This window comes from Micropterus dolomieu, linkage group LG16, assembly GCF_021292245.1.
Source record: "Micropterus dolomieu isolate WLL.071019.BEF.003 ecotype Adirondacks linkage group LG16, ASM2129224v1, whole genome shotgun sequence".
Taxonomy (NCBI): domain Eukaryota; kingdom Metazoa; phylum Chordata; class Actinopteri; order Centrarchiformes; family Centrarchidae; genus Micropterus; species Micropterus dolomieu.
In genome coordinates this window covers 22149978-22175812 of record NC_060165.1, presented here as the reverse complement: position 1 = coordinate 22175812, position 25835 = coordinate 22149978, and the positions used below count along the sequence as shown (strand labels likewise).

Sequence of the window (25835 nt, the reverse complement as noted above, 5' to 3'; positions counted from 1 at the left end):
TTAAAATTACAGGCCATAAAACCCGAACAATGAGCTGAAAAGACATAGAGACACATCACATGTCTGAATACATGTGATTTATTGGGCGGTTCTATCACGAGATTATCATATTTACAGAAAGATTTACTTTGGTCGCCTCTGTATTGAGCTCCCAGCAGACTGATTTCAGTTAGAGCGTTGGATTTGTCGTGGTTTTGTTTTTTTTAAACAGGTAAATGGACTGAGGAGGAGGAGAGGCGTCTCACCGAGGTCGTCTACGAGATGGCGGGCGTGTCGCCGGGGTCGGCGGTCACAGCAGGCGTTTCCTGGGCGACGGTCGCCGATCAGGTTCGCACGCGCTCAGAGAAACAGTGTCGGTCGAAATGGTTGAACTACCTGAACTGGAAACACAGCGGAGGAACGGAGTGGATGAAGGAGGACGACCTCAACCTCATACGCAGGTGCGGAGTTGTGTAGTAGTGTAAATACACATTATAACATAACGGCATCTTTATAAGTTAACAACGTGTGTTTCAGGATATCGGAGCTGGAAGTGGAGGATGAGAATGAAATCAGGTGGGAGGATCTCGCAGGCGGGTGGAGCAGCGTCCGATCGCCTCAGTGGCTGCGATCTAAGTGGTGGAGCATCAAGAGACAAGTAGCCAATCACAAGGAGATCCCCTTCAGCGGTACACAAACTCTGGAAGTTTTTTTTGTCTAAACTTCATTCGTTTTAATTGTTTACTTTTTGATTTTATATGTCTTTTACGCTTTTGGTTTTAAATCTGCGATTGTCTTTTTATGACGTGTCCCGATATTATTATTAATATAATTAGAAACCACAGAAAACTGTTGACGCTCAAACAATGTGTGTTATGTGCGTGTCCGCAGTGCTCCTGAAGGGTCTCCAGGAGCTGATGGCGTCATCGCAGACATCGTCCGGGCCGGGAAGTCCCTCCTCCTCCTCCTCCTCCTCCCTCCAGATTCGACTCACCCGATTGGAGGAGAGCAGTGGCAGCCCCGCCCCCGGCTCCGTGGCCGCGCTGCAGATTCCCTTACAGATCCCGCTGCAGATCACACACATGGGTGAGACTAACTAGCATCTGTGCATTGTACTTAAATAAATCTCAGTGGTAGATGCTGAAGATAAAGACTTTGTACTCCAGCTGTGAGTTGTATGTCATCGATTCCTGATTCTTGAGTCTCTTTGTTGTTTCTTTGTAAGCCTCAGATTCGTCAGCAGCAGCCAGCGACAGTGAAACCATCACTCTAAACACAGGAGCCCTGCAGACCTTCGAGATCCTGCCTGTAAGCACAACATGTTATTTTTCACAGCCAACACTGGTCATCATGTTAAACCCGCCGGAAGCTGGAATTTCTTGGCCATATTTGGAGTTTTGATGTTTAACAAGACATTTTCAAGTGTACTTGTTTTCTAGATGCCCCTGAGAGATAAAGTTCTAGTTTGATCTACTTAGTTATTATTTCATCGGGCTTCCCGTGGAACAAATACGTGGACTTCATAACCATTTAGACAAGGCGTGGGCCTCCTTCTAAAATTGTTTACATTGTAGTTTGTAGATATCTAAAATTTGGGTGATGCTAACAAGCTCAGAAAGCTAGTTAGGACAGCTGGCTCAGTGATTGGAGGAGGAGTTGAGCCTCCAGAGAACAACGTCTCCCACCCGCTCCACCACATGCTGGTTGAGAAGAGAAGCGTCTTCAGCCGAAGACTGAAACCCCCGCAGGTGTTCCACTGAGCAGCCGGTGGCCACCAAACAGTTTTAACGCCTCCCCGCTATAGTCGCAGTGTGGTCATCAGTGGACTGGGAGGCTGCTGAGGTCTTACTGGGCTCCCTAATTGGACTTAAACATTACACTTCCTTAACTTCTGGCACGGTGCAATACATCAATTTTTAACTTATAATTTCGTTAATTTGCACACCTGTATCCCCGTGCTTAAAAGGGTATTCTTTAACCTTTCTGTACTGTACTTGTCGTTTGTTTTTTGCACTATTCTTTGTGTAGTTTGTAAATGTACTGCTGCTGTGACATGTAGGATGAATGAAGTGTCTAAATCCAAAACGCCATCAATCTCCGCTTTTGGTCATAGTGTCCAGAGAACTGTTTTATCTCCAATTAAAGTTTTATAATTGCTTCATGAAGATACTTGAGCGGAGGGTTGGGGTAAGCAAGGCCCACCATAAACTTCAGTGCATCTGGATCTTTTGTCTTACATGTTAGCCCAGTTTTAAAATTAAGGTGAAAGAATCCCGCTTGTGTAAGCTTCTGGGTTTTTTTATTCCTAAACAATGCTGTGTGAGTTGCCCTAAAGAAAAACCAAAACTCTGAAGTAGGAATCAGGGATACTCAAAGGAAGACAGGACAAGATATAATGAATCATTTTCATTTTAAATGTCCTCACTCCCTCATCTTGTTCACTTTTCAGTCCTTCCACCTGCAGCCCACCGGCACCCCGGGGACCTACTACCTGCAGACGACGTCCAATCAGGGCCTGCCGCTCAGCCTCTCCACCAGTCAGGGCCTTCCGCTCGGCTTAGCCAATAACAGCACGGTTACCCTGACGACAGGCTCCTCTCCCTCATTGCATGAACACATCATCCTTCACAGCCTGTCGGTCAGTTTCTTTGATGAAGCGTTAAAACTGCGGTGCAGCGACCAAACACTTCATTCACGTGTGCGTTTTCCCTCCTCAGACGGACGGCCTCTGCTCCGGCGACGGCGTCATCATCCAGACAGTCACCTCTGACCCTCTCAGCCAATCACAGCTGGTCGTGGAGACAGAGGGGCAGAGCCAGAACGACAGCCTCGACGCTACAAGTCTCCTGGAGGGTTCAGAGAACGCTGTCACAGAAACTCAGGAGCCAATTACAGGCGGCTTCACCGACAAGGTAGGAACACGGATTTCTGCATACAACATAATTAAATACGCATGCTTTTAATTTGAAAAACGAATAATAAATTACACACTTAGTACTCGAAGCCTCTACAGATTATTTAATCGATGCATCGTTTAAGAAGTTCTTTTGCTTGATAGAGCGGGTGCTTTCTGATCAGATGCAGTCGTGCTGTTGCGGTGGGCGACATAAGTTTTGTTTCACGCTGGACGAACATTACAGAGTTGTTGTTTTTCCTTAAACTTGAAATAATCCCACGCTTTGGACACTTTCTTCTTCGTCTCTCGCTTCCTCCACTTTGCAAACAGCAGCATCATAATCACGTCGTGTTCACACAGCGTAAGCGTCATGTGCGACAGTAATAAATGTCCGTGCAAAACAGTGCGCTATATAGTTATATGGATTAAATGAAGCGTCGATGCTTTTAGTAATCGAATTAATTGATGTAAGCGATGAATCGTTTCCGCTCGACTATCAATCCATTTTTAATACCCTTTAATTTGCTTTTATCAGTGCCAACCTTTGCTAAACGGCTCGTATTGCTGCTCCTCTGTTAAGTCAAATCTGTCCTTTTTGTATTATAATATCAACCAGTTTATTAGGTACAACCAGCTAAAACGAATAGTCCTGCAATAAATCTTCCCTCCATGAAGTTTGTAATAGTTTCTTGGTTTTGTTGACACTCTCAGAAAGGTGATAAATAACAAATGTAAAGTAGAACTATCACCTTTCTGACTGTGAAGAAAGACGAACATTTCTAAGGTCTGTAAAAGTAGAATTATTATATATATTTTATGACCTAATTACATTAGGTCATCCAGGTGTACCTAATAAAGTGGACAGCGAGTGTATAATGACATTTCAAAAGACACTGTCATTAAAACAATCAAGGTGTGATAGATAACAATGGCATTGTCAAAGTGGAGCTCAAAGTGTGTGTGTGTGTGTCTGTTTGTATCAGGAGCTGAGCTCCCCAGTGGAGGGTCCAGTGGTGCATTCTGGGATAACATCTGGCAGCGCCGTGCTGATTGTGTCTCCTCCCAACATCAGCAGCACTCTGACAGGTAACACACACACACAGTTAGCCGCCATTAACACAACCCAGTCTCTGATAAGGAAGAAGAATATGTGGAAAAAGATCTCTGGATCTGCCGCATTGATTTTGATCCTTTTTTTTTTTTAACTTTCCGTCATGAGTCTGACAGTGTTTAAGGGAAAGCAACGCTAAATCGGTGGAATACATTTTTAAAAAAACATATTGCCTTAAAATTAGAAACATTTCCTTATTTAGGTAAATATCTGAAGAAATAATAAGTAAATAATGGATGATGGTGTTTCTGACAGCGAGTGGCTGCTGCTAAACAGAACCGGTTGGAGGTTAAAATAAAGAAACTGTTAATGTACAACAGTGAATGGTGATAATAAAATACTATTTATGGATCCAAGCAGAGAAGCTGCTGGAGCCCTATTGTTTTTGTTATGATTATTCTTCTTTCTTTCTGGCTTCATTTAAAGTCAAACTTATTTCATCATTTTAATCTCTAGATTCATCTGCATGTTTGCTCCAATGGTCAATCACTTTTCTCCTAAACCTATTTTTGCGAACTCGTCCCAGACGGTTGTTTTTTTTTCATAATTTTTTTACTTTTGTGTATTTACATACAATTTTACATAAAAGCCCGTTTAAAAAAAATTGGCTTAAGTTATTGTCACCAAACTTGACGCGTCTGTTCAGATGCTCAGTCTGACCCTCGCTGAGCTGTCCAAATGTTCAGAACTAGGTTATGATTAAGATTAGGAAGTTTTGCTAACTTGTCTCAGACCAGATGGACACCCTGCCCTGAGCTTATTTTCTACATAAATAAAAAAGCAGTGGTTATCAGCTGAGACGGCTCAACAATACATTTGAAGCTTACGACTGCAAAACTGTACATCGACCTCCGTCTCTGTCCTCAGATCCGATCTTGGAGAACCAGGAAGGCTCCGACTGAGCTGGACGTCCATCACGTCAGATGGTGATTAAAGGCTGGACCAAAGGAGGAGGCTGCTTCCTGTCTCTTTCTTCCTCTGATCCTGCTGAATTCCTGGACAGGACGCCACCACCAACAAAGACACAACCTGTCTGCTTCAAAGACTCCTCTCCTGTTAAAAACGGACTTGCGTGTTTGTAAATGAAACAGAACTTGAGAATCTGTGTGAAGCTTAACATGTTTAAAGCTTCATACTCGAACCCCTGGATGAAATGTGAGCCCTTGCAGCCTCTGCTCGTGCCAAAGAGACCCTGAAGGCTGGGAGGGATCTGAACTGACCCTTTTCCCTTAAAATAAAATGAACAGTTAATAATGTAAACATGAATTTGAACGATTCATGCGATTATAAAAATAAACTATTTCAATTTGTGTCACTTTATTTTAAATGATGACAACATTGTGTGGAAGCTCATTTCTATACTGTTGAAGAACATTTAGTGAACACGTCAGGGATATCTATCTGTCCAGTTAGGAAGCAAAAGCATGTTTTTGCAAACCTGATAGATGGATATGAGCGGATATCATATTATACAACTATTCTCTTTTGAGCCCCTTTTTTTTGTTTTTGCTTATATTTGTTGGACCAAAACACAGAATGAGTTCAAATTCAAAAACCACCATCTTCATTTCCGGTTAATTGAAAATCAAGACAAAACCACAGTAAGTTTAGCCTCTTTGCAAGCAGACGGACACCTTAACTCTAAACAGAAACACCTCTTGTCATTAATTTCCTCTGTGCTAAGACACTGTTGGGTTTCTCTCATACTCGGTCTCTTGGCTTAAACTGCTAAAACCACAACATGATGTCAACAGCAGACTGCACTTTGTGTCCAATGTTACCGAGTGAGTTCCTGTTTACAACTTGACACGGATGCCTTTGCAGTTTTAGCTTTATGAGTCAGAAGCAGAAATGTAGAGCTCAGTTTGAACAGCAGACGTTAAGATTACAGAAGTAAAACGGGCGGCAGAAGAAGAAGAAAACATGAGCCGATAAATAGTGCAGCATGATCTACTAAAAGTGTAGTTCTTCATTAAGACCACAGAGAGGCAGCAAATTCCATATATTTATCTCTAATATATAATATGTTACTGCCTGCCTGACAATGAGATTTAAAAACTGTTACTCTTAAGATTTTCAGTCATTTCATTATCATATTTAAACTGTTAATCGTTAATGTCACTTCAAGTCAAAGTAGAAAAAACTATTTCTTAAACTGTGTTGGTAAAATATCTTATGTTTGTCCACGTCAGGTGGAAGTTCTGTAGAAAAAAAATAAGAGTAAATCAGAGTTAGTACGTTTTATTAGTTTAAATAATTCCCATCAGATCATCACCATCTGTTCAGAGCAGAAAAACAAAGCTCCAGTCAGCTGTAATTTCTATTTTCCACTTAAATTAACTCAGAGACAAAACATTCTTTCCACAGCAGCTCATTCAACACAAAGAAAAAAAAACAAATATTGTTTCAAAACATACATTAATAAAATATTTTCCTCATGGAGCGACCAGCTGGTGATTTTGAATCCAGTGCTTTGCAAAGCTGTATGTCTGTCAGGAGTTTGTTTTACCTGTGTGTGTAAAAATAAGTCAAGATAAATTGCATTAGTGAGCTTCAAAGGTGTTTTTGCACACAGACATAAGAGTGGCATTGATCTGCTCATCTAACTCTCTGCAAGACAGCTGAAAGAGAAGTTCCCATAATCAAACTACTCCTCTAAAGTTTAAATTTAACCTTAAAGTCTATGGGTTTGAAACACTAAAGACTAACATAAAAACATATTTAAAGTCAAAAATCATAATCCGCATGTGGACTGCAACACATTGTGAAATAGAGAAGATAAAGGAAAGACGAAAGAACAATAGAAAATTTTTTATTGGATATTTGGACTTCCTAGATCTGGATTTTCAGCCCACTTCTCCACTTCCTCAGAAGAGTCACCGATTTGGGCTCCAGTCCAGCAGTACCATTTCTGTCTGTTTCAAAAGTCTACACTTGGTCCGGCCCATTCAAACCACAGGTTTCCTACAATGATGTTACAAGAATAAACAATGGGAAAGTACTGTATTTGATGTACAAACTGTTATACAATGGTATAAACACATTTAACCCTTGTGTACCAGTGGGCGATTTTCCTGTTTAACATTCAAAACCTCTCACAACTGTTGTTTACTTGTGCCTCATAAAACAATATTTTTCAAATACGCTTATTAAAACACACACATCCTCAAATAGCGGACGAATAAATCTACTTACAGTGAAGGCTCAGTTCCCTGTGCTGATCCTTCATCCTGTCATTACACATGAACATTTTCCTGTACCTCTGAAAGTCACTGACTTGAAGACCACATATGCAGATCACATTCTTCTAATATTTACTCAACTGTTCTGGAGCGTGGGGAATATACAGATAACACAGCTGTGTGTTAGTTAGACCAACACTTTTCACAGGTTCACAAATTTACCATGGTTCACGATCAAGTATGCTAGGTCAAAGGTTTGTAAATTAAATTATCCATAGCGTCCACATTTTTTCCTAAAGAGACAAGAAGAGGTGGAGAGTTGACAAAGGGAAACGCGTCAGTCTATATTTTCTCTTGCTTCTATTGTATTTTTTTATGTTATTTTAAGGTGCGTTAATTGTAATTGCATGAAATGACAAAAATTACGTGGCAACGTGAATTGCTGCAGAGCTGTTGGTAAGCAAGGCAGAAATGGGGTGGTGATGGGGCAGCGGATAGGACACATGCCTTTGGTTTGAGAGACCCGGGTTCAATCCCCCACTGTGACCCATCCACCAATGTGTCCCTGAGCAAGACACTTAACCCCTAGTTGCTTCAGAGGCGTGCGACCTCTGATGTACATAGCAACTGTAAGTCGCTTTGGATAAAAGCGTCAGCTAAAATGAGTAAATGTTAGAAATGATCCGCCATTTTGGGTCCTAGCCAGCCTCTGTTTCACACGTGTAATTCCTTTAAGTGTCGATCCATATTCCAAGATAAAAAAGGTATCAATTATTCTAATGCAGTGGTTCTCAAAGAGGGGTCCAGGGCTCCTTGTTGAGGGTTCCTGGGGGTCGATTTTCACAATATTTCCATCCATAAGTAACACAATGACAGAATGTAAGACTATTTTGCTCATACATTTTCTATAATAAATAAAAACATGGTTGTGTAGAGTAGCAGTGATTTCCCGACGGTGTAAATTTGTTTTTGTACAAGCTTTAAAAACATTTGATAGCACCCCCTTTGCCCTCTCTGTACCACTTTGCATTGTGATCTTCCAGTTAAGAACCACAAACCTACAACCTACTTTAAAACATTAATGTGCCTCTAGACACCTTTTTTTTTTGGTTTTTACTTCCAAATCTACTTTCACTTCTACTCTTTAAGGCACTCGCTGGTTGCAAAAAAGAAGGCAGAAAGAAGCTACTGTTGGCGGAGGAATAGAGATTTTTAGGCGATAAATTGTGTAAAATATTGTTCTCTACATGAATTAGATGTCTCATATTTTATATTTATTAAACTATATTTGTAAAGTGAGTAGAGATTAAGCAAACAATTCAATTTCCTCAGAAAGATTTAAGGATCTGGAAAGCGAATGCGGCAGTTGGCTTTGAAAAGCTGGTGAAATTTTGGTGAAAAAAGGTTTTCTAATATCAGAACTGGCACTGAAGACAACCTCCAAAAGAAGTTTCACATTTCAACTGTTTATAAAAAGTACCACCAGATTATTTAATGCACAACTGTTTCCCCTCTTATTTCTGGCTACACTCATACAACATCCAACTCAAATGACAGTCCAAGCCTTGAATTACACACACTACAACACACGCAGTAAGTTTCTTGAAGTTATTTGGCACCAAAGCGGCTTTAAAAAAAAACAGAAAAAAAACAGAAGAAGCTAAAATGAGTGTATTTCAGTCTTTGTATCTGGAGGTCCTGTGGTGCCAAATTCTGGCCAGAGCCTTGCAGCGTGTCCATTTACAGTTAAAGGAATTGGAGACAGAGATACAGCACAAGCCTTAAGGTCGTATTGCTCAGGAATTTAAAGATGCAGTTTGTAAGATGTGAAACTTCAGTGGAATCAATAAATCCAACTTCACAGAACCCCCCCCCCCCAAAAACAACTAACAGAGCAACTTCGGTAGCAGAGACGTGGGGTTCAATATCAAACTTATAAACTGCATATTTAATCTTTGATATTAACTCAAGCACTACATAAAAGCACTTCATCTGGGATCAGAAGGCAAAGAATAATGTAGATATATAATGATTCTATGGTGATTAATATGAAGCACAGGAGAAGATAAATTAGTTAATTTACACTTCAGTGGGGTAACGGCACTTAAACCCAAAGACTGCTGCAGATCTTTTAATAACTTGGTCCACAATTTGCTCATTTACAGTGGTTGGTTATATAAATGATGGTTTATGGATTCAAAAAGATTTTTTTTCTCCCATATTTCTCTAATTAGCACTTGACATAAACATATTGTCCCTCACTCTGCTTTATGGATTTAAAAAAAATTAATAATTCCTGAAAAGGTCGACTCCTTGTACGTTTCAGAAAGACATTAACGATGCGGTTTCACAAAAATGGGGATTTTGGAGACAAGCTTTGTGCAGGTTTCAGCAGGTCAGAAACAAAACAAAACCGCCCTATTTCTTATTAAACAAACCTCATGAACATTATGAAACATTTAATGGGAAGAATAATACAAAATATTTGACTTTTGTAGTTTACTTTATTTCTTTGTTTGATTTGCTTTTAGGCTTTTTTAAATCTACCATATGATGAGGGGGCAATTACTTGTTAGGAGACGTCCAGATTTTTAATGTACTCTAGAGTCCCTGAAAACATTTCTGATACTAACTGCATTACCCTGCTGAAAATCAATCAATTTAAATCAGACTCTTGTAGTCCAGTCGGCTAATGGATGCATATTGGTTCTATATTTTGCAGCTCTAAAAACCATCCTCAAATGGACAAATGGGGCCTATAATAACTGGATTTAATACATTTGAACACCTTTTCAAAGGATCCATGGATACCCTGTCTTCAGAAGACACTTTTTCTTGTATGTGTGCAGTTAAACAGAAAATTATAAAACAAAAAGCAGATGTGTATATGAAGGGAGTTTTGCAAAAGAAGTGAAATTATACAGTTTATAAAAACAAATCAAATCACACTTAACAGTAAATGTGTTTGGCTTTTTAGACCACATGATTAGGCAGTCATGATTTTTTCGCATAAAGTAAAAACAAGCTGGTTCTCAGTGGCAACGGTGTTGATAACTATCAAACGCTCACTCACACACACACGCACAGGATCTGACATTATGGACCACCCTGATTAACACTTTACAAAAGAACAAACTAGGTGGCACGATGTCAGTCCATTAAAAAGATCCTTTTGATGTTGTACATGGAAATGCGAAGCCTAATAATAATAATAAAGAAACTAAACGAAGTGAAATGATTCAGCTGCGGTTTGAGTCACAGAAAGACATGCTCCAGCTCAGCTGATATGAAAAACAACATTTGGCCATGATACAAGAAAAGTCTGTGTTGATTTTTGGACTTAATTCATCTCATCGTACCCTGAATTCACTCTCCTCAGTTGTGCCATCAAGAAAAAAAAAACAAGACCCGTGACTGGCCGGTGGTGTGTACCGTAGTGGGTTTTCATTGGTTGATAATTTTTTTATGAGCTCTCTTGAAGGTTGAAGTCCATCAAAGCATTTTCACGCTTTAGGATGAAACCAGTTGCTGACATGAGATCAGATTTCCTGGTTACCATTTAGCAGAGAGACAGAAAAGCTGACCTCAGATCAGGAGTTGGGAGGCAAATTCACCTCGCATCTATAGTTCATAGACTTTTGCTGCAACACAATAAGGAATTAGTGAGCACAAAGCGTCCTGGAGAAGCTGTACTTCTAATCCAAGCTTCTAATAAGAAAATATTTGGTAATGTCTCCTTACTTCACTTATCTTAAATTATCCAAAAATCTTCAATCGTCATTCCTTGCGTGGCACTTTTTTCTTGAGTCCTTATATGGGAAAATTAAAATTGGTGGTGTGGAGAAGCCAAACACAGAAAGAGCAAGGGCGAGGAGTACGCAAACCGAACGCCCTAGTTATGAAAAGAAATAACGCTTTGATTTCACAAGAGCTCCCATCTGCAGCCACGTTACAGTCACCATTTTGCATCCCTGCTTGGGATTTGTTTTGGGATGCCAAGTGGAGGTACGCCATACAGACTGTAGTGGATATCAGCGCTTCAGTTTCCATCACTCTGGGAATATTTTTACACTTCATTTGTCCAAAATCTCCCATAACTCCTCCCACTTCAGCCCCTCACATGGTCAAATATTCGGTAGAGTCCGCGAGCTCATCCTCTTTTGAGTCCTTAAATGAAAAACAACATCTTGTGTTTTAGTATCCGTTCGCTCCGCCCCATAACCCCTCCACGAGGCCAGAGGTCAAAGGTCGGTGACCTTGTTCTCCAGGGCGGCAGCAATCTGTTGGAGGCGGAGGGTGAGCTGTTTATTCTGGGCTGCTGGGTCCTCGTCCAGCGACTGAATGATCTGAAGAACACAAAATTAAAACAAGGTTAGCCTGAAGCAGCTGACAGCCAATATTAAATAATTTCATGCTAATGTTTTTATCTCAACAAGTGTCTCAAATGTACGTGTGAGTTTTACTGTTAAAGTGAGTGACTACACCCAGGCTGAAAATCTTTACTGCATGCTTTGTCTCATCCTGTAAAGTACTGCGCTTTACAACTAACCCATTCTCATTCCCAGCTCGTCACATTTGAACGCTTGGTCCACACCCCTGGCGTACCTTTTTGACCCTGGCTAACCTTTAGCGTCAGTTTTGCACGTGTAGGGCTCCGCGGTAAAGTTAGCAATAATACATTTGCAACGTCAGGTTAGAGTTTCAAACTAAAACTAGTGGTTTGGTTTATGAAAAGGTGGATTAATATAACTACATTACGTGACTTAAATAAAAGGAATTAATGTTCATTTTTGTTTCACACAGGAAATGAACACCGTTCTCCTGGGTAAAACTCCGGTTTCTGACCCACCAATCGATCCCAACCGCCTCCTTACTCAGACTTTTCTGTTACTTATACTAGGCCTACTTTTAACATTGAACAATAAAGGGCTTCTCCCAGTGCGTTGGCCTATGATGCTACCATGTGCGTTGGTACCAGACGCCAAAGGACGAGACAAAAGCGTAGGCATTTGACACTCTGGGAGGGAGAACGGGCTGTTACAGCACAATATTAGGCAATGCTAATGATGGTCCATCAAACCAGAATTAAGACTTTATTATTTAGTCATTGAAAACGGGAACTGACAAGAGTAATTTATTATCAGTTGTGTTAAGTCATATCAAAATCTTTTACAAGAATAAGATCTTTCCTCAGACAACCAGCACTGTGTTTGTTTCATAACAATTATCTGTTAGCTAATCAATTAAACTGGAACAAAAAACACCAATATCAGCAAATAATAAAATTGCATAACTTTTATAAAACAACACAAAAATTCCTGCATTTATTCTTCTGTTGTATCTCATGGATTCTTCACCCCGAACAGAAGTAGAAATGAAATGGTGTGCAGCAACGTTTTGAAATTATATAAAGACATTTCTCACCACATCGTAGTACTTGCTGGCGTATTGGTACAGTTGATGTAAGGCCACCTGGGTGTTCAGCTTGTCTGTGTGTTGCTACAAAGTGGAAACAAAGGTTGCGTATTAAAATAGTTGAAATCCCCTGAAGTAGACACCCAGCTGTTTCCATTCAAACATCAAGCTGCAGAAATGTTCAGAATATTAGTCAGGTACATATTTCCCGATTATAAAAAGCAAATTCATCTCTCAGTCTTTACTGGTTGTACTGGGTTTGTTTTCGTTGGTGTCGGCTATATTTCAGGCTTTAATCAGAAAACATTCCAAGTAATGCACTTGGCCGTAGTGCAGTGCCTATATTCATACAGTTGACTGTGAACACACTCAAACATTACAATAATTTATAGATAGAGTCTCTAATAATGTTATATAATAAAAACTATAGGGTAGATTATTTGGCCAAAAATCGAATTTTGGATGGATATTACAGATGCATTCATGTGTATGCAACATTTTCTTGTTGTATGTGAATCAGATGTGAACTATTTTTTTTTACAGTTTGATAGTTATTTAGCTTTATTACCGATCGTCAGATACGATCATATGTTTTTATATGTAAAATCTTAATCTGTAAAGCAACTAGTATATGTACGTAAATGTAATTCAAGCATAAATGGAGGTACTTAAGTACTAAAACCTTAAATGTGTACTTAAGTTTAGTACTGAGAAGATGTATTAGTCACATTCCATCACTGTCTGTCTATCTAGTACATGTACACAACATACCCTGGACACCTCAGCAAGGTGTGTATTCATGTCCTGGTCACTGACTGGAACCATCTGTCTGATACCTTTGTAGTAACTGGGGAAAAAACACACACGCCAGTCAACACATGTGATCACAAGTGATCAAATGACATTTGTATCTAGAACTCAATAACATGCTCCGATATAGTTTTTGCCATTATGGTTTGTCTTATACGTTGGACTTTTTACTGCCAAGTGGACCCACATGCAGACCCAGCTGTTCTTTCCAAATACTTTTACACACACACATCTGCTCAGTTTCTGTTCATTATGTGCAACAAACTCACTCGTCCACCATCTTCTTGTATGTTGAAATCTCTTTCGCATAGAGCAGCTTGTTGCTGGGAGACTCCTGCAGTCAGAGAGAGAGAGAGAGAGAGAAAAAAATAAGATCAAATAATTTTCGGTCCTTTTTAAGGCTTCCCGGAATAATCTTAATTTCCAATAATCAAAAAACACATTTTGTTTTATGTGGAGTAAATATGTTTTACAGAGAAATCCTCTCTTGGATTCAAACAGTCTAGGGTTTATTTTGTGATTAAGTGTAACTCATCAGCTGCAGCCAGTGAAGGACTGTGAACATGTTTTCAGTTAGATAGGAGATACACTCGATCATAAATATGCTTAGAAAATGCGCTTCAGCCAGAGAATCATCAAATTCTTACATTTTATTCAGTATAAAAATAATCAAGCGATAACTGTGCACATCAATGGGGAGACTGAATACAGGAACTGCTAATAGCTAATTCTGGATACGTTTAATGGAGCTAATTTACCAAAATGTAAACAAATATAGATCACAAATACAAGGATGTCGCTCTGAGGGTATCTAAATTACAAAGGACCTGCAAGTTCGCCATGAGGTAATTTAGGCTGTAATGTTATAATCCCCCTCTACCTCCCCCAGAGAAATAAATCCAGGCTGAATCAGGGTTCAGGCTCACAGAGTATAACGTTTGTGTGATCTTTATTTGTGCGGACTGACTCTGCTGAGTTTGTGCTCCGTCTTGGTGCAGGCGTCCATGAAGGTCTGAGCGATGACATGCAGCGAAGCGTCCACCACCTCCGTCACGTGCACGTCGACGATGAAGTGAGGGTTCCTCAGGATGTTCACCCAATAACGCAGAGGCAAGCTGAGGACACAGAAAGACTTGGGTTATGGGTCAAACCTTTTAAAAAGTATCTGGAACTGGATATATTAAAAAAAGTTTGCTGAAGTGTCTGAAACTAATACCACTGACTTGACATTGTCACTGTTTAGTCGAAGTTAGATAAAATATGGCTTATTGCCTTATTTATTTATCAAACTGCATTTGGGCTTTATTTTATCTTAATAAAAGAAATGCTAAATACAAAGTAATTAAGATAATTTTATTTAAAGAGTTTGGATGTCTTTGTTAAAAATCACCTTTCCAAAACCAAAAACACGAGCAAAAGTGTGCATCTCTAACGTAAGCTACAAATGTTAGCATGTCCAGTGAAGTAGCTCACTGCCTACCTACAGAAACAGAGTTACTTACAAAGGCCAAGAGCACATTATTAACTTAAGACATTATTTAAAGTTATAGGTTACGAAAACAAAACAGCCTCATTTACGGCTAACACATCCACTGTGTAGTATTTCCCATCTTATAAGAAAACCGGTCCTGGTTAGCCGTTAGTTTAGGCTAACGTTAGCAGCTCTGTCCTGCACTTTATTAGATTTGAGGAAGTTTATACTCCAGCAAATGGGACGAGAGATAGCTTTAAATTTGCCAAACACATTGGTTAATCCTCATCCTAAAAACTTTTTTAGCAAATATCACTTTTTATAAATTACTTTTTATTGTAAAAATACTCTGTCACAAGTAAAAGTCCTGCATTTAAAGTTTTAAGCAGGATTTTACTGCTGTAGTTGTTGAGCTGGAGCTAATTTTCTACTATTTTGTATCAGACTGCAACTAATTATTTTCATTATGAATTAACCTGCTGATAATTTTTTCCATTAACTGATTGATTGTTTGGTTCGGAAGACAGTGAGAAATACAATCATTCAAAGGAAAAGAATATCTTCACATTTGAGAAGCTGAAACCATTAACTGTTTTTACAGGAAAAACGACTTAAACGATCAAAACAGTTGCCAATTATTTTTCTGTCAATTGAATAATGTTTCAGCTGTTGTTGTATAAACTGTTGGTTGGTTGAATTTACAATAAAACATCAGATTTTATAAGCTCTTCATATGCTTTCATGCAAAAAGTAACTAAAGCTGTCAGATACTAAATGTAGTGAAGCAGAAAAGTGGCATAAAAATAAACAACTCAAGTAACATAAATCTGCACTGAAGTACAGTACTTGAGTAAATGTACTTAATAAAGTTTCCAGACTTTTTGAGGACCTGCTGACACACGGTTTCCCTTTCCTCTTTCCTCCATCCCTTCATCTCTTCCTGCCGTCTCTACCTCCACAGACCATAACCCTTGTGAATTATTCACTATAACTGATTAATATTTCATGTCTAACCAGTGTGTGTGTGTCTTTCAAATGATTGACAGCCTGAGCTCAAGGCCAGTTTGAAAGTTTGGAGAAGAAGCAATCTTTCTATCTATATTTCTTCTTCTCCTTCGTCATCAGTTATCCGTCCTGATAACAGATTAGATCTGGCTTTAAAGTTGTCGTCCGCCTGCTTTAGCATTGACGAGGACATAATTACACTGTAGTTTAGCTGATGAGACTCACGCACACAGCTTGAGAAGCATTATAATTATTTCTCGTAGCAGGTTTTCTTCGCAGGTCATATCTCCAGCTGAGATTCAGAGAAGCTTTGAAGAGAAGCTGGCAGAAGTTGAATCAGTTAAAAGTGTCACATATAAACCAGTCAGTCGTTTCCTGACAGTTCGATCCATGTGAGGCCAAAGGAAAGCTTTGGTCTCCCACTTATACCTTGGATACTGATCACACGTGTTTCACTCATTTAGAGATGCCTATAGTCTGTCTATTGACCAAAAAAAGTGTCGTTTTAAAAGTAAAAATTATAAAAATATTCTGATATGTGAGGATTTACTGCATTTCTCTGTTTAATAAGATTGTAAACTGAATATCTTTGGACAAAAAAAAAATTTTTTAAGACATCTGAGAAAGTTCTGAGAAACCTTAATTGGCATATTTCAATATTTCTGATTAGTAATACAATGAATTGTGGAAAATAATACATAATAAGACACACAGGTCCATATCGAATCAAATTTTATATAAAACTGACAAAGTTGATGTGACAGTAAGTACTGGATCTTGAATAGAACATGCTGGTCAAAAGGGTTGAAAATATATAAAGAAGAAACTCTTGACAATACATTTTATTGCAGGCACCAGCTGACAAACAAGTCTGAAAGATGGCAAATGTTCACAACTGAGGATAATATTCCCAACGGCCACAGAGAGCTCCTGTACAGATCACTAAAACACATCTCTCTCTCAACTCTGGCTGAGCTCTGACTACAACGTGAATGTGTGTTTGTGTGTGTACCTGTTAGTCTTCCAGATGTGCAGCGTCTCCTCGTCCACGTTGTCGTGTCTCAGCGCCTGTTCGTCCAAGAAGTCAAAGAAGTATTTGACGGCAGGAGGCACGACAGAGCCCGAGCACAACACGCTGCGGAAGAAATCATCCACAAACTGCTGCAAAGTGCCCTGTAACACACACACACACACACACACACGTAGGTTTTGAAATACCACTCTCATTTTCACACTAAAGTACGTCTGAGATGGTGAGAAAATAAGACACACCTGACGATCAGACACCTGGATCATGTTATGGTCGGGTATACAGGGGTGTGAATAACTAGAGCTGCAGTGATTATTCGATTACTTGTAAATTATTAAATGAATCGCCAACTATTTTAATAATCAATTATTCAGTTTTAAGGAAAAGAAAATTGAAAAAAGGATTTGATTGCAGCTTCTTAAATGTGAATAATTTCTGCTTTCTTTGCTCCTCTAGGACAGCAAACCGAATATCTTTGGATTGTGGACCAAACAAGACGTCATCTCGGGTTTTGGGAAAGACTGATCGACATTTTCTTACATTTTATAGGCTAAATAACTAATAGATTAATCGAAAAAAGTAATTGAAAGATTAAAATCGACAATGAAAAGAACAACCAGGTTTTTCAAGTTCCATGTAAACGCAGCATCCTGAATATGATCAGAAAGGATAAGACCCAAAACCGGCATACTAATGTGCATGTAAACACACTCAGAGGCATTTATATATTTACATCAATCCAACTAATAACACATTATTATGAAATCGTGTTTCTTTCCACCGCTGAAGCTCACACACAGCTGTACCTTGACAGACAGTAGCCTGGTCAGGTAGATCTCAGTGATGGCTTTGGTCATGGCTTTGTCCTTCATGCTGCCTCTCTTTGACTTCCCTTCATCGATTTCATCTGCCGGCCTCACCAGGTGGAAGGTGTTGTCGTCCTCCAGCAGGGCATTTTCTATTAGCGAGTAACACACAGCGAGAGAAACAAGCCTTTTTCACACATGGAGTAGGTGGCGGGTTTTTACTATCCATACATTTTTACAATTCAATTTAATCATTTCAAGTTATTAGTGCTCAACTTCTGCTTTTAAAATATCGTCAGTGCACAAGCATTCAATGACTCTAAGTTGGGACTCTTGTTCATCTTAGAGTCTGAACAAGAGTCTGTCATAATGTATTTAAATCATTTTGCAGTTGACCTGCATAAAAAGTATAGTAGTATGAAAATATAAGGATTATTACTATAACTGTACAGAAGTTTTCTAACCTGTTTTGGCCATGATCGCATTATAATGGGAAAATTGATTTGAACGAATCTGATATGTAAGAATCTACTCTACAACAAATTTAAAGTGTTTCCTAGTTTATTAAACTGATTTTGTTCCTAAGAAATTATATTTGTTAGTGGGAGGGGTTGTTTAAACTAACATAACATAACATACTTTTTAAAATGTGTGTATTTGGGTGAATAACTGAGCCTTACTAAAAAGCCGTGGAAGAAATATTTTGTACTTTGTGTCATTGTTTTCCTCAAGTAAAAGTAAGTTTTGCGGTCACGTGACAATATTATCAGGTTTTCAGATCAATTGTAGAATCACAGTTATAAGTTTTCATTTTAATCAAAGATCATTTTTGGCTTTAAATAATTTTCCAATAAGTAATTACGTTTTTCACCTGCCAAGATTTTGTCACTTTTTGTGAAAAACCCCAAATCCAGTTTGTGTGATTTTCACCTTTTTCTGGTTCTTACAGGCACAGGAAACTCAAAATTGTGTATTTGTAGCTTATTATGTGATAACTGTCTCCTGTGTCTGTATCTTTTCTTGAAAATGTTGCTCTTTCTATGTTGTTTCTTTATCTAAATGTTATTATCTTTATTTCCTGCTTCAGGGTTCGTTAATTAAATATCAAATCTTTATGATTTTGTTTTTTATAGTAAGTCGTAAGTATCAAAGTAACCAGAGACCACAGCCATCAGATAAGTTGAGTCTAGGAAAAGCAAAGTTCAAGAACATGAAAACTCTATTTCAGTATAAGACCTGAGTAACATTCAACAAGTGCCTCAGAGCGTGTGTGTACATACTTTCTTCCTGGCTGTCTTGGTGCTGGTGAAAGGACTGTGTGTGCAAAACTCTGGAGAGGACCAACGTGGCGTTATCACGAACCTGGAAGACAAAAAAAAATCATTGAAATCAGTGAGAAAAATATCCTATGCACACAGTTATCAAGGTCTCACTGCAGCTTTCGCAATAAATCATTGTCTTTGAATGTCAGAGGGGCGTCTGGAGAAAGTGTTTTTAGTTTCTGTTTTCGTGCAACCATGAGGACGGGTCTCGCGTGGCTCGACATTTCTCTGCACTTCAGTTTTTTGGTCGTTTCGGTGCAGAAGAAAAAGTCGGAGCTCAACACACAGAAGGAAAGATTAAAAACAACCAGATTCTGCAGCAGGAACATGAACTCCAGTCTCTCCTGACTCGCTGCATCAACTTAAGTTTGAAACAAATCTGAAGCCTAGCTGACTGACGAATGCTGAAAAACGGTAGTTACTAGAGTAGGGGCTGAAAAATATGCACATATGCACTCTGGACAGGATTAAAATCACCCCATCTAACCTAGAGTTATTTAATCCAATTGTAAATCTGGGTTTCAGAGAGAGACAGTAAGGAAATACTTTTGAGACTGCACTGAATAAAGTAAATTCTAATAAAGTATAAGCACGAAAGCCTACAGACAAATTTGTGGCAAACCAAACTTACGTTGTAATGAGCCAGGGTGTTGAGCCTCTTCCAGCGTCCTTCTTTCTGGGAGGTCAGGTCGAGGTCGGACAGGATCTGACCCGTGGAGCCCGGGCGCCACTCTGTGGACGTAGGAGAAAATCACATTTTCTTTCATAATACAAGCGGTCTGCTGGGGAGAGACAGGAATGACGGAAGATAAAGCAAACTTTAATGTCCTTTTTTGTTTATATCTTGCTATACTCAGATCTCCATCGCAAAAGGGATATTGATCTCAATGAGATTACCTGATTAAATAAAGGCTGCATATAAAAGGAGAGTGTCGCTGTTCTATTTTGTGTGATTTAACTGCTGTGCTTGTGAATTTCCATTAAGGATCAATAAAATACTCTCTCTCTAACTAATTTACAATAATCAATAAGTTGAGGCACTGTTTTAAAAGTACACAGTCTTTGTATAAGAGCTTTTTGTAACTGTGTTATGTTCTCCTTAACTAAACCGCACTCTATAAATATTAATCGACTAAAAATAGTTTTATTGGTTGTTGATTATAGCATTACATTACACCCCCCCCCCCCCACTGTTAACCATGCAGAGTCACACACAGCTGCAGGGGGCGACAAACTCCTGAGCATTCACTGACAGCCAGGGTTGGGAGGGTTACTTTGAAAACGTAATCCGGTACAATTACTAATTACTTGTTAAAAAATGTAATCAGTAACGTAATCCTAGTTCCAGAAAATAAAAGTAATGTAACCTGATTACTTCTAGTTACATTTGGATTACTTCAATACCAAATACGCAAATAAAGACAAGAGAGTGTCAAAGCTATGTTGTCTGTGCAGTGTATTGATTATATAATTGTAAACATGCAATTATAAAATATCCCATTCCCATGAAATCAAAATCGATGTTTAAAAGTTTTTATATCATATGCCTTGCCCTGGGCCTATATGTCATATCTGGCCTAGTTGGCAGGATCTGGCCCATCAATGACTTGTCTTGTAGGTATTCTTGAAGACATTTTAGATTTCAAAATGTTGATGAATCCGCTCTGGGGGGCCTGTATTAATATAGTGTCCAATGTAAAGCTTTCTTTATTTTTAATGACTGAAAATAGTCGTTCTGGGATTGGGCACCACTGATTACTGTAAGAAAGCACAACTTTATTCATTGATTTTGCAGAAAGTGGATCATATTTGATGGAAAATATTTTCTCGTTTTCTCTCTGATGTTCCCCCGGCTGCTCCGCCTCAACCCTGATGGCTTTTCTTGTTGCTGCTAACTAGCTGCCATTATCTAATTAGCTCAGTTAGCCTGAAACTACTGATCAAATTAACTTCCTATGCCAGTACTGGGCAACTTGGAGCACCGGAGTGTGTGTTCAGGTTTACACTCAAGCACTGGAGGTTTTCAGGCCAGGGGAGGGGGAACCCGGCGGGGAATGATTGCGGGGAGCAGTGCTGAGCGAGCAGGGCAATAAAACTGCGCTCAGCAGCCTCCAAGTGAACACGACATGAACTGGACCGAACACAGCCTCATTAGTTGACTCCTCCCCGGGGTGACAAGAGCCAAACCGGCAAGAAAACCACCTTTGTACTGTATTCCCAGTGGTCAAACTGGCCTCTATCGTTCACTCATTTAATGGGTGGCGTAACCACATTCAACTACTGGCTACATGCCAATCAATATCTGTGGCAAATCCCTCCCTAGCTTTGTGTTTTTACAGGAAACACGTAAATAGCAAATAGCACTCCGCTTTCCGTTTAATGGAAACTTTCTGCTTAAAGTAATCCATATGTTTAATCCCCGTTTTTACAAAATGTACCTGTAACGTTAATCTGACTACGTCTTCATTTTCTGTACTGTAACGGAATACAGTTACTTTATTTTTGTATCCTCATTACGTAACGCTGTCGCATGTAATCCGTTACTCCCCAACCCTGGTTGCAGCCATATTATTGACTTGTATAAATATCAATAAAATACTTCTTTAATTTTGATCGGTGTCTTACCCAGGGCAACACTCTCCACCTTTGGTCTCTGTGAGTACGGCAGATTCCTGTAGACCTGATCGATGATCTTCTCTTTCACCTGTTGAGCAGAAAATTAAGATTTTACTTGCCAAAATGTGTGCTAGGACACATTTATCAGCACTGAACATCAGAGAAATGTCACAAAAGACTGATTAATACATGTGGTGGAAAAACTTCCTGGTAAACTGTCTGGTGTGAAGGATTTACCTTTAACCTTTAAGGCTACATTAAACAGTGGCAACTGAAGATACATCACAGAAACTAAACTAAAATGGAGTCCAGTGTCCATTCTGTGCATATATGAGATAAAATTGTGGACTGAGGTTAGCTGAAACCCAAAATGAGGAAAGATATTTGGCTCCTGACGCAGAGACGGGTGAAGAAACTCACCTGGGAGATGGTGTCGCAGTTCAGCACCTTCACTGGAGTCACATCGGGTCCCTCCCCGTGCACCAACACCTGCAGAGTCTGAAGCCACAAACACATTTGTCAGCCACATACTGATGCTGACCGGAAAGATATCAAGAGTGTGTTTTAAATTTTACGTAACGCCTAATAAACTCTGAAGTGATTTCATTGCTGAATTAATTGTTTCCTCTATATAATGTCAAAAAAAGAGTGAAAGAATGTCTAACACAGTGTCTCAGAGCCTGAGGTGACGTCTTCAAATGTCATGTTTTGTCTGACCAACAGTCCAAAACAAAAAAAGATATTTAATTTACAATTATATAAAACAGAAAAAAAGCAGCAAATTCTGAAGGGTCACAGTGGAAATTTATTTCTGAACTACTTTTGCGTTTCCTTGCATTATGTTTTGTATTCCCCTGATCCATTGGCACAGTAGGCGTGCTGGTCCAGTTATAATACACTGCCAGTTACAACAGACAGCAGAGATGATGTGGCACTTTATCTAAAGCATTTATTGCTCATTACGCTTTTTAAAAGGCTAAGCGACGGATTAAAGCCACTGACTGTGAGCACAGCTGCAACCGCTCCGCCTGGCTGTGCTGGTTGAATCTAAGATGCTATGGATATGTCTACGGTAGCTGCACGTCGACTACTCCTTCCTGCGAGAAAGCTTCATTAAACCACACGCGATTGTAACCCGTGGTGCTTCTCATCAGAGTTGACAGATATGTCACCAGCACACCTCAGGAGCTCAGAAATAGCTTCAGTACAATGCTCAGCCAGCACATACACAGAACTTCTGCATATAGTTAGTGTTACACCCAATATAAACCAATTGATCAGAGCCAGATTCATAACAACCAACACACAGCTCTGGCTACAGACACAACTACAGCCCGTCTCAATGAATTGCCATGACGCAGGCTTGTGCCTGAGCAGCCACAGCGGAAGATGCATCCACTCATAATACAGCTCAGGTTTTTCTGTGTGATCTTTTGTGGGGTTCGAAGCGACCAGAGTGCTCGCAGTTTTTGCTTAAAAGGTAGAATAGCAGATTCATTTTGTTGATTGGGAATTTATCATTCAATCGTTTCAACTAAAATTTTTTTTTACATGTTTTATGAAATTAATAAGCATTTTTTTGGCTCAACATCTAAATTCTGATCTTATTTCAGAGGCCTTTTCTGTTCTGTCAACGATCCAGTCAGGAGGAAACGCTGAATGCGTGCGGTTCACGAAAAGGAATCTAAGAATATCTCTGCCCTTCAAAATTCAAAATGCACACTGGTCAACAAGTGTTTGTGTGTACTGTGTATACTGACCAGTACAGAGTACTCAACGTCGTCCCCCAGCAGCCCCGTATCGTTGAGTGTGTATTTGGCTTTCTTCATCTTGGCATCCACCGGTCCCTTCTCAACCTGGTGCTTCAAGGCCTTGAACAGTTTGTATAGAGGCTCTCCTGCCGTGTCCTGAAACAAGGACACAAACACATTAGTTTTTAAAAAAGCACTCAAACCCTATGCACAGGTAAACTGGCCAATCCATATGAATCCGTATTGTTGTTATTATTTATTACAATTAGATTTCTATTTATCCTTAGCAAGACTTTTATTTCATGTGAAGAAAATAGTGTTTTTTTAGTAAAAGATTTCAACATTTAAATACATTTTATTCATAGATCTGCTGAATACAAAAGAAAAAGTGAGGGTATTTTTCTGCGGTGGTGGAGGAAGTATTCTGATTCTTTATTTCAGTAAGAGTACTAATACCACACTGTAAAAATACTTTGTTTATCCAAGTAAAAGTCCTGCATTGAAAATAATAATAACCAGAAAAATGTACTTAAAGTATCAAAAGTAAAAGTTCTCAAAGCAGTAAAATTTTCCTTGTTAATGTTGTACTATTATATATTCTATCATCAGAGTATTATTCCTTATGTATTTATGTAAAAGCAGGATTTAACTGCTGTAGTTGGTTGAGGTGGAGCTAATTTTTTTTTGTCATGGATTAATTGTCTAATTATTTTTACCATTAATTTATTGATTATTTGTTTTGCAAGAAAATAGTGAGAAATGCCGTCCAAACCGACAGCTTCACAACGCCTGCTTTGTCCACCCAACAGTTTAAACATTATTAATAATCAATATAAGGAAAAGCAGCTACTTTTTGAAAGCTGGAGCCATGAAATGCTTCACATGAAAAATAGCATAATATATAAACTCTTTGTATGTTTTGTGTGCAAACATCTTAATTTGTAAAGCTGTGTGTAATTGTAGAAAAATACAAGTAGAATATTTCCCTCTGAAATGTAGAGTAGAAATATAAAATTATGAAAGCTCAAGTAAAGTACCTCAATTTTATACTCCCGTAAATGTACTTAGTTATATTACACCACTGGTTTTCTGTCTAAAGTGTTTAAGTACAATGAAATGAGTTTGTTCTTAAAGCCGGGTATGAATAAAATTATCAAGATAGCAGTGCCCTGATTTCAACTTTGTATACTTTTATAAAGTTTTAGTGAATTTTAGTGTCCCACAGTCTAAATGTTTAAGAGGCTTAGAAGTTTTTGGACTTTGTTATGCTCGAGGGATTAAATGCAAACCACAATTCAACTGTTGATCCTAATCACAACATAAAAAATATCCATGGTGGGAAAACCTGGTCTGGAGCTGAAGAGTAAACACAATTTTTGGTATGAGAATGTTAAATTATAGAAACACACCACAGCACAACATATCGGCTGGCTGCTGCCAGTATCAACTTTCCAAAAAAAGCCACAGAAAAGAGCAAAAATACAGGAAAAGGTTTCAACAAAAGACAGAGAGAAGTAAAGAGTAAAGTAGAGTCAATTATAACAGAAGGAACAACAGGAGAAGAAAGAGAAGAAGAAGGCAGGCGAGAGCAACAGATCGAAGAGAAACAAATCGAAGAAAGAAAAAAACAGAATGAGCGAAAGTATTTGTGTTACCCGCAGGAATTGATAGAGACAGATGGACATCCAATTACAAAGCATCCTCTCCACCACAGTCTCTGACCTAGAAACACAAACAAAGAAACAAGAAAATCATTTCAACCATCATTTTAAGCCTGTGGTTTTTTTGTAATCATGGAAAAGTCACAGTGTAAATAACTACATTATTAAACTCCCAGCCTAGATAGATAACTGTGTTATTCGCTACCATTAGCTTTCACAGGTGTGAGTGTGCTCACACAGGGCTATCCGTCCCTTCCTCACCTCCTCAGCATGAGTTTGGGGTTTTTGTTCTGCACGTGTTCGTCCATCAGCTCCAGCAGCAGCGTCCTCATGATGTCCGTGTAATACTCCAGTTTTCCGTGCAGCGCCACCGTCAGCAGGGAGGCAAAATAACCCCGAGCCCGGGCGTTAAAGTCCGGACGACTCTCCAACGTGCGGATGAACTAGAGGCAGAAAATACGGTGTATTTTAAATTGAAAAAACATAAACGTACTTTGGAAATAGTAGTTTGTCAAGCCTCAAGAAAACATATAGAGCAATATTATGGGGTCTTATTTTTACTGCTGCAGATCTTGTGTCTGTGTCAATGTGTCAAACACCCATGTGGATCGAAACCAGATCAGACTATACTCAGCTCTGATCAGATGCTACGTATGATCACAGCGGGGGAAAATATATTAGGAAATCAGCCAATTAAAAAAATGTATGCTGACATTTATTATTGTGTTTTTGCAATTTGATTCACAGATATTAAAATTAAAATTCTCATCTTATCATCCA

The 25835-nt window shown here is 39.0% G+C and overlaps 2 protein-coding genes across 4 annotated transcripts in view; one reads left to right on the top strand and one right to left on the bottom strand.

The window, feature by feature from the left end:
* Window positions 1-40: 40 nt before the first annotated feature.
* Window positions 41-5306, top strand: LOC123984917 (cyclin-D-binding Myb-like transcription factor 1). Of its 2 annotated transcripts, none has more exons than XM_046072168.1 (8): window positions 41-440; window positions 517-668; window positions 871-1065; window positions 1211-1287; window positions 2429-2617; window positions 2697-2891; window positions 3859-3961; window positions 4854-5306. In XM_046072168.1, the coding sequence occupies exons 1-8, from the start codon at window positions 262-264 to the stop codon at window positions 4886-4888; spliced, it is 1125 nt and encodes a 374-aa protein (XP_045928124.1). In that variant the 5' UTR covers window positions 41-261; the 3' UTR covers window positions 4889-5306. The 2 variants fall into 2 exon arrangements, with proteins under 2 accessions (XP_045928124.1, XP_045928123.1); XM_046072167.1 differs by having other exon boundaries at window positions 43-440; window positions 1205-1287.
* A 1476-nt stretch (window positions 5307-6782) lies between these two features.
* Window positions 6783-25835, bottom strand: part of plxnb2a.1 (plexin b2a, tandem duplicate 1) — a 204804-nt gene continuing 185751 nt past the window's right edge. For both annotated transcript variants that reach the window (XM_046071716.1, XM_046071717.1), the window contains 14 exons: window positions 25317-25498; window positions 25050-25116; window positions 23404-23550; window positions 22064-22141; window positions 21653-21731; window positions 19659-19759; window positions 18986-19067; window positions 17706-17857; window positions 16882-17042; window positions 14361-14508; window positions 13663-13727; window positions 13355-13430; window positions 12593-12667; window positions 6783-11514 (listed from right to left, as the gene is read on the bottom strand). In XM_046071716.1, coding sequence (XP_045927672.1) covers window positions 11410-11514; window positions 12593-12667; window positions 13355-13430; window positions 13663-13727; window positions 14361-14508; window positions 16882-17042; window positions 17706-17857; window positions 18986-19067; window positions 19659-19759; window positions 21653-21731; window positions 22064-22141; window positions 23404-23550; window positions 25050-25116; window positions 25317-25498 — 1518 coding nt within the window. In that variant the 3' untranslated portion in view covers window positions 6783-11409. The remainder of the gene's footprint in view (window positions 11515-12592; window positions 12668-13354; window positions 13431-13662; window positions 13728-14360; window positions 14509-16881; window positions 17043-17705; window positions 17858-18985; window positions 19068-19658; window positions 19760-21652; window positions 21732-22063; window positions 22142-23403; window positions 23551-25049; window positions 25117-25316; window positions 25499-25835) is intronic.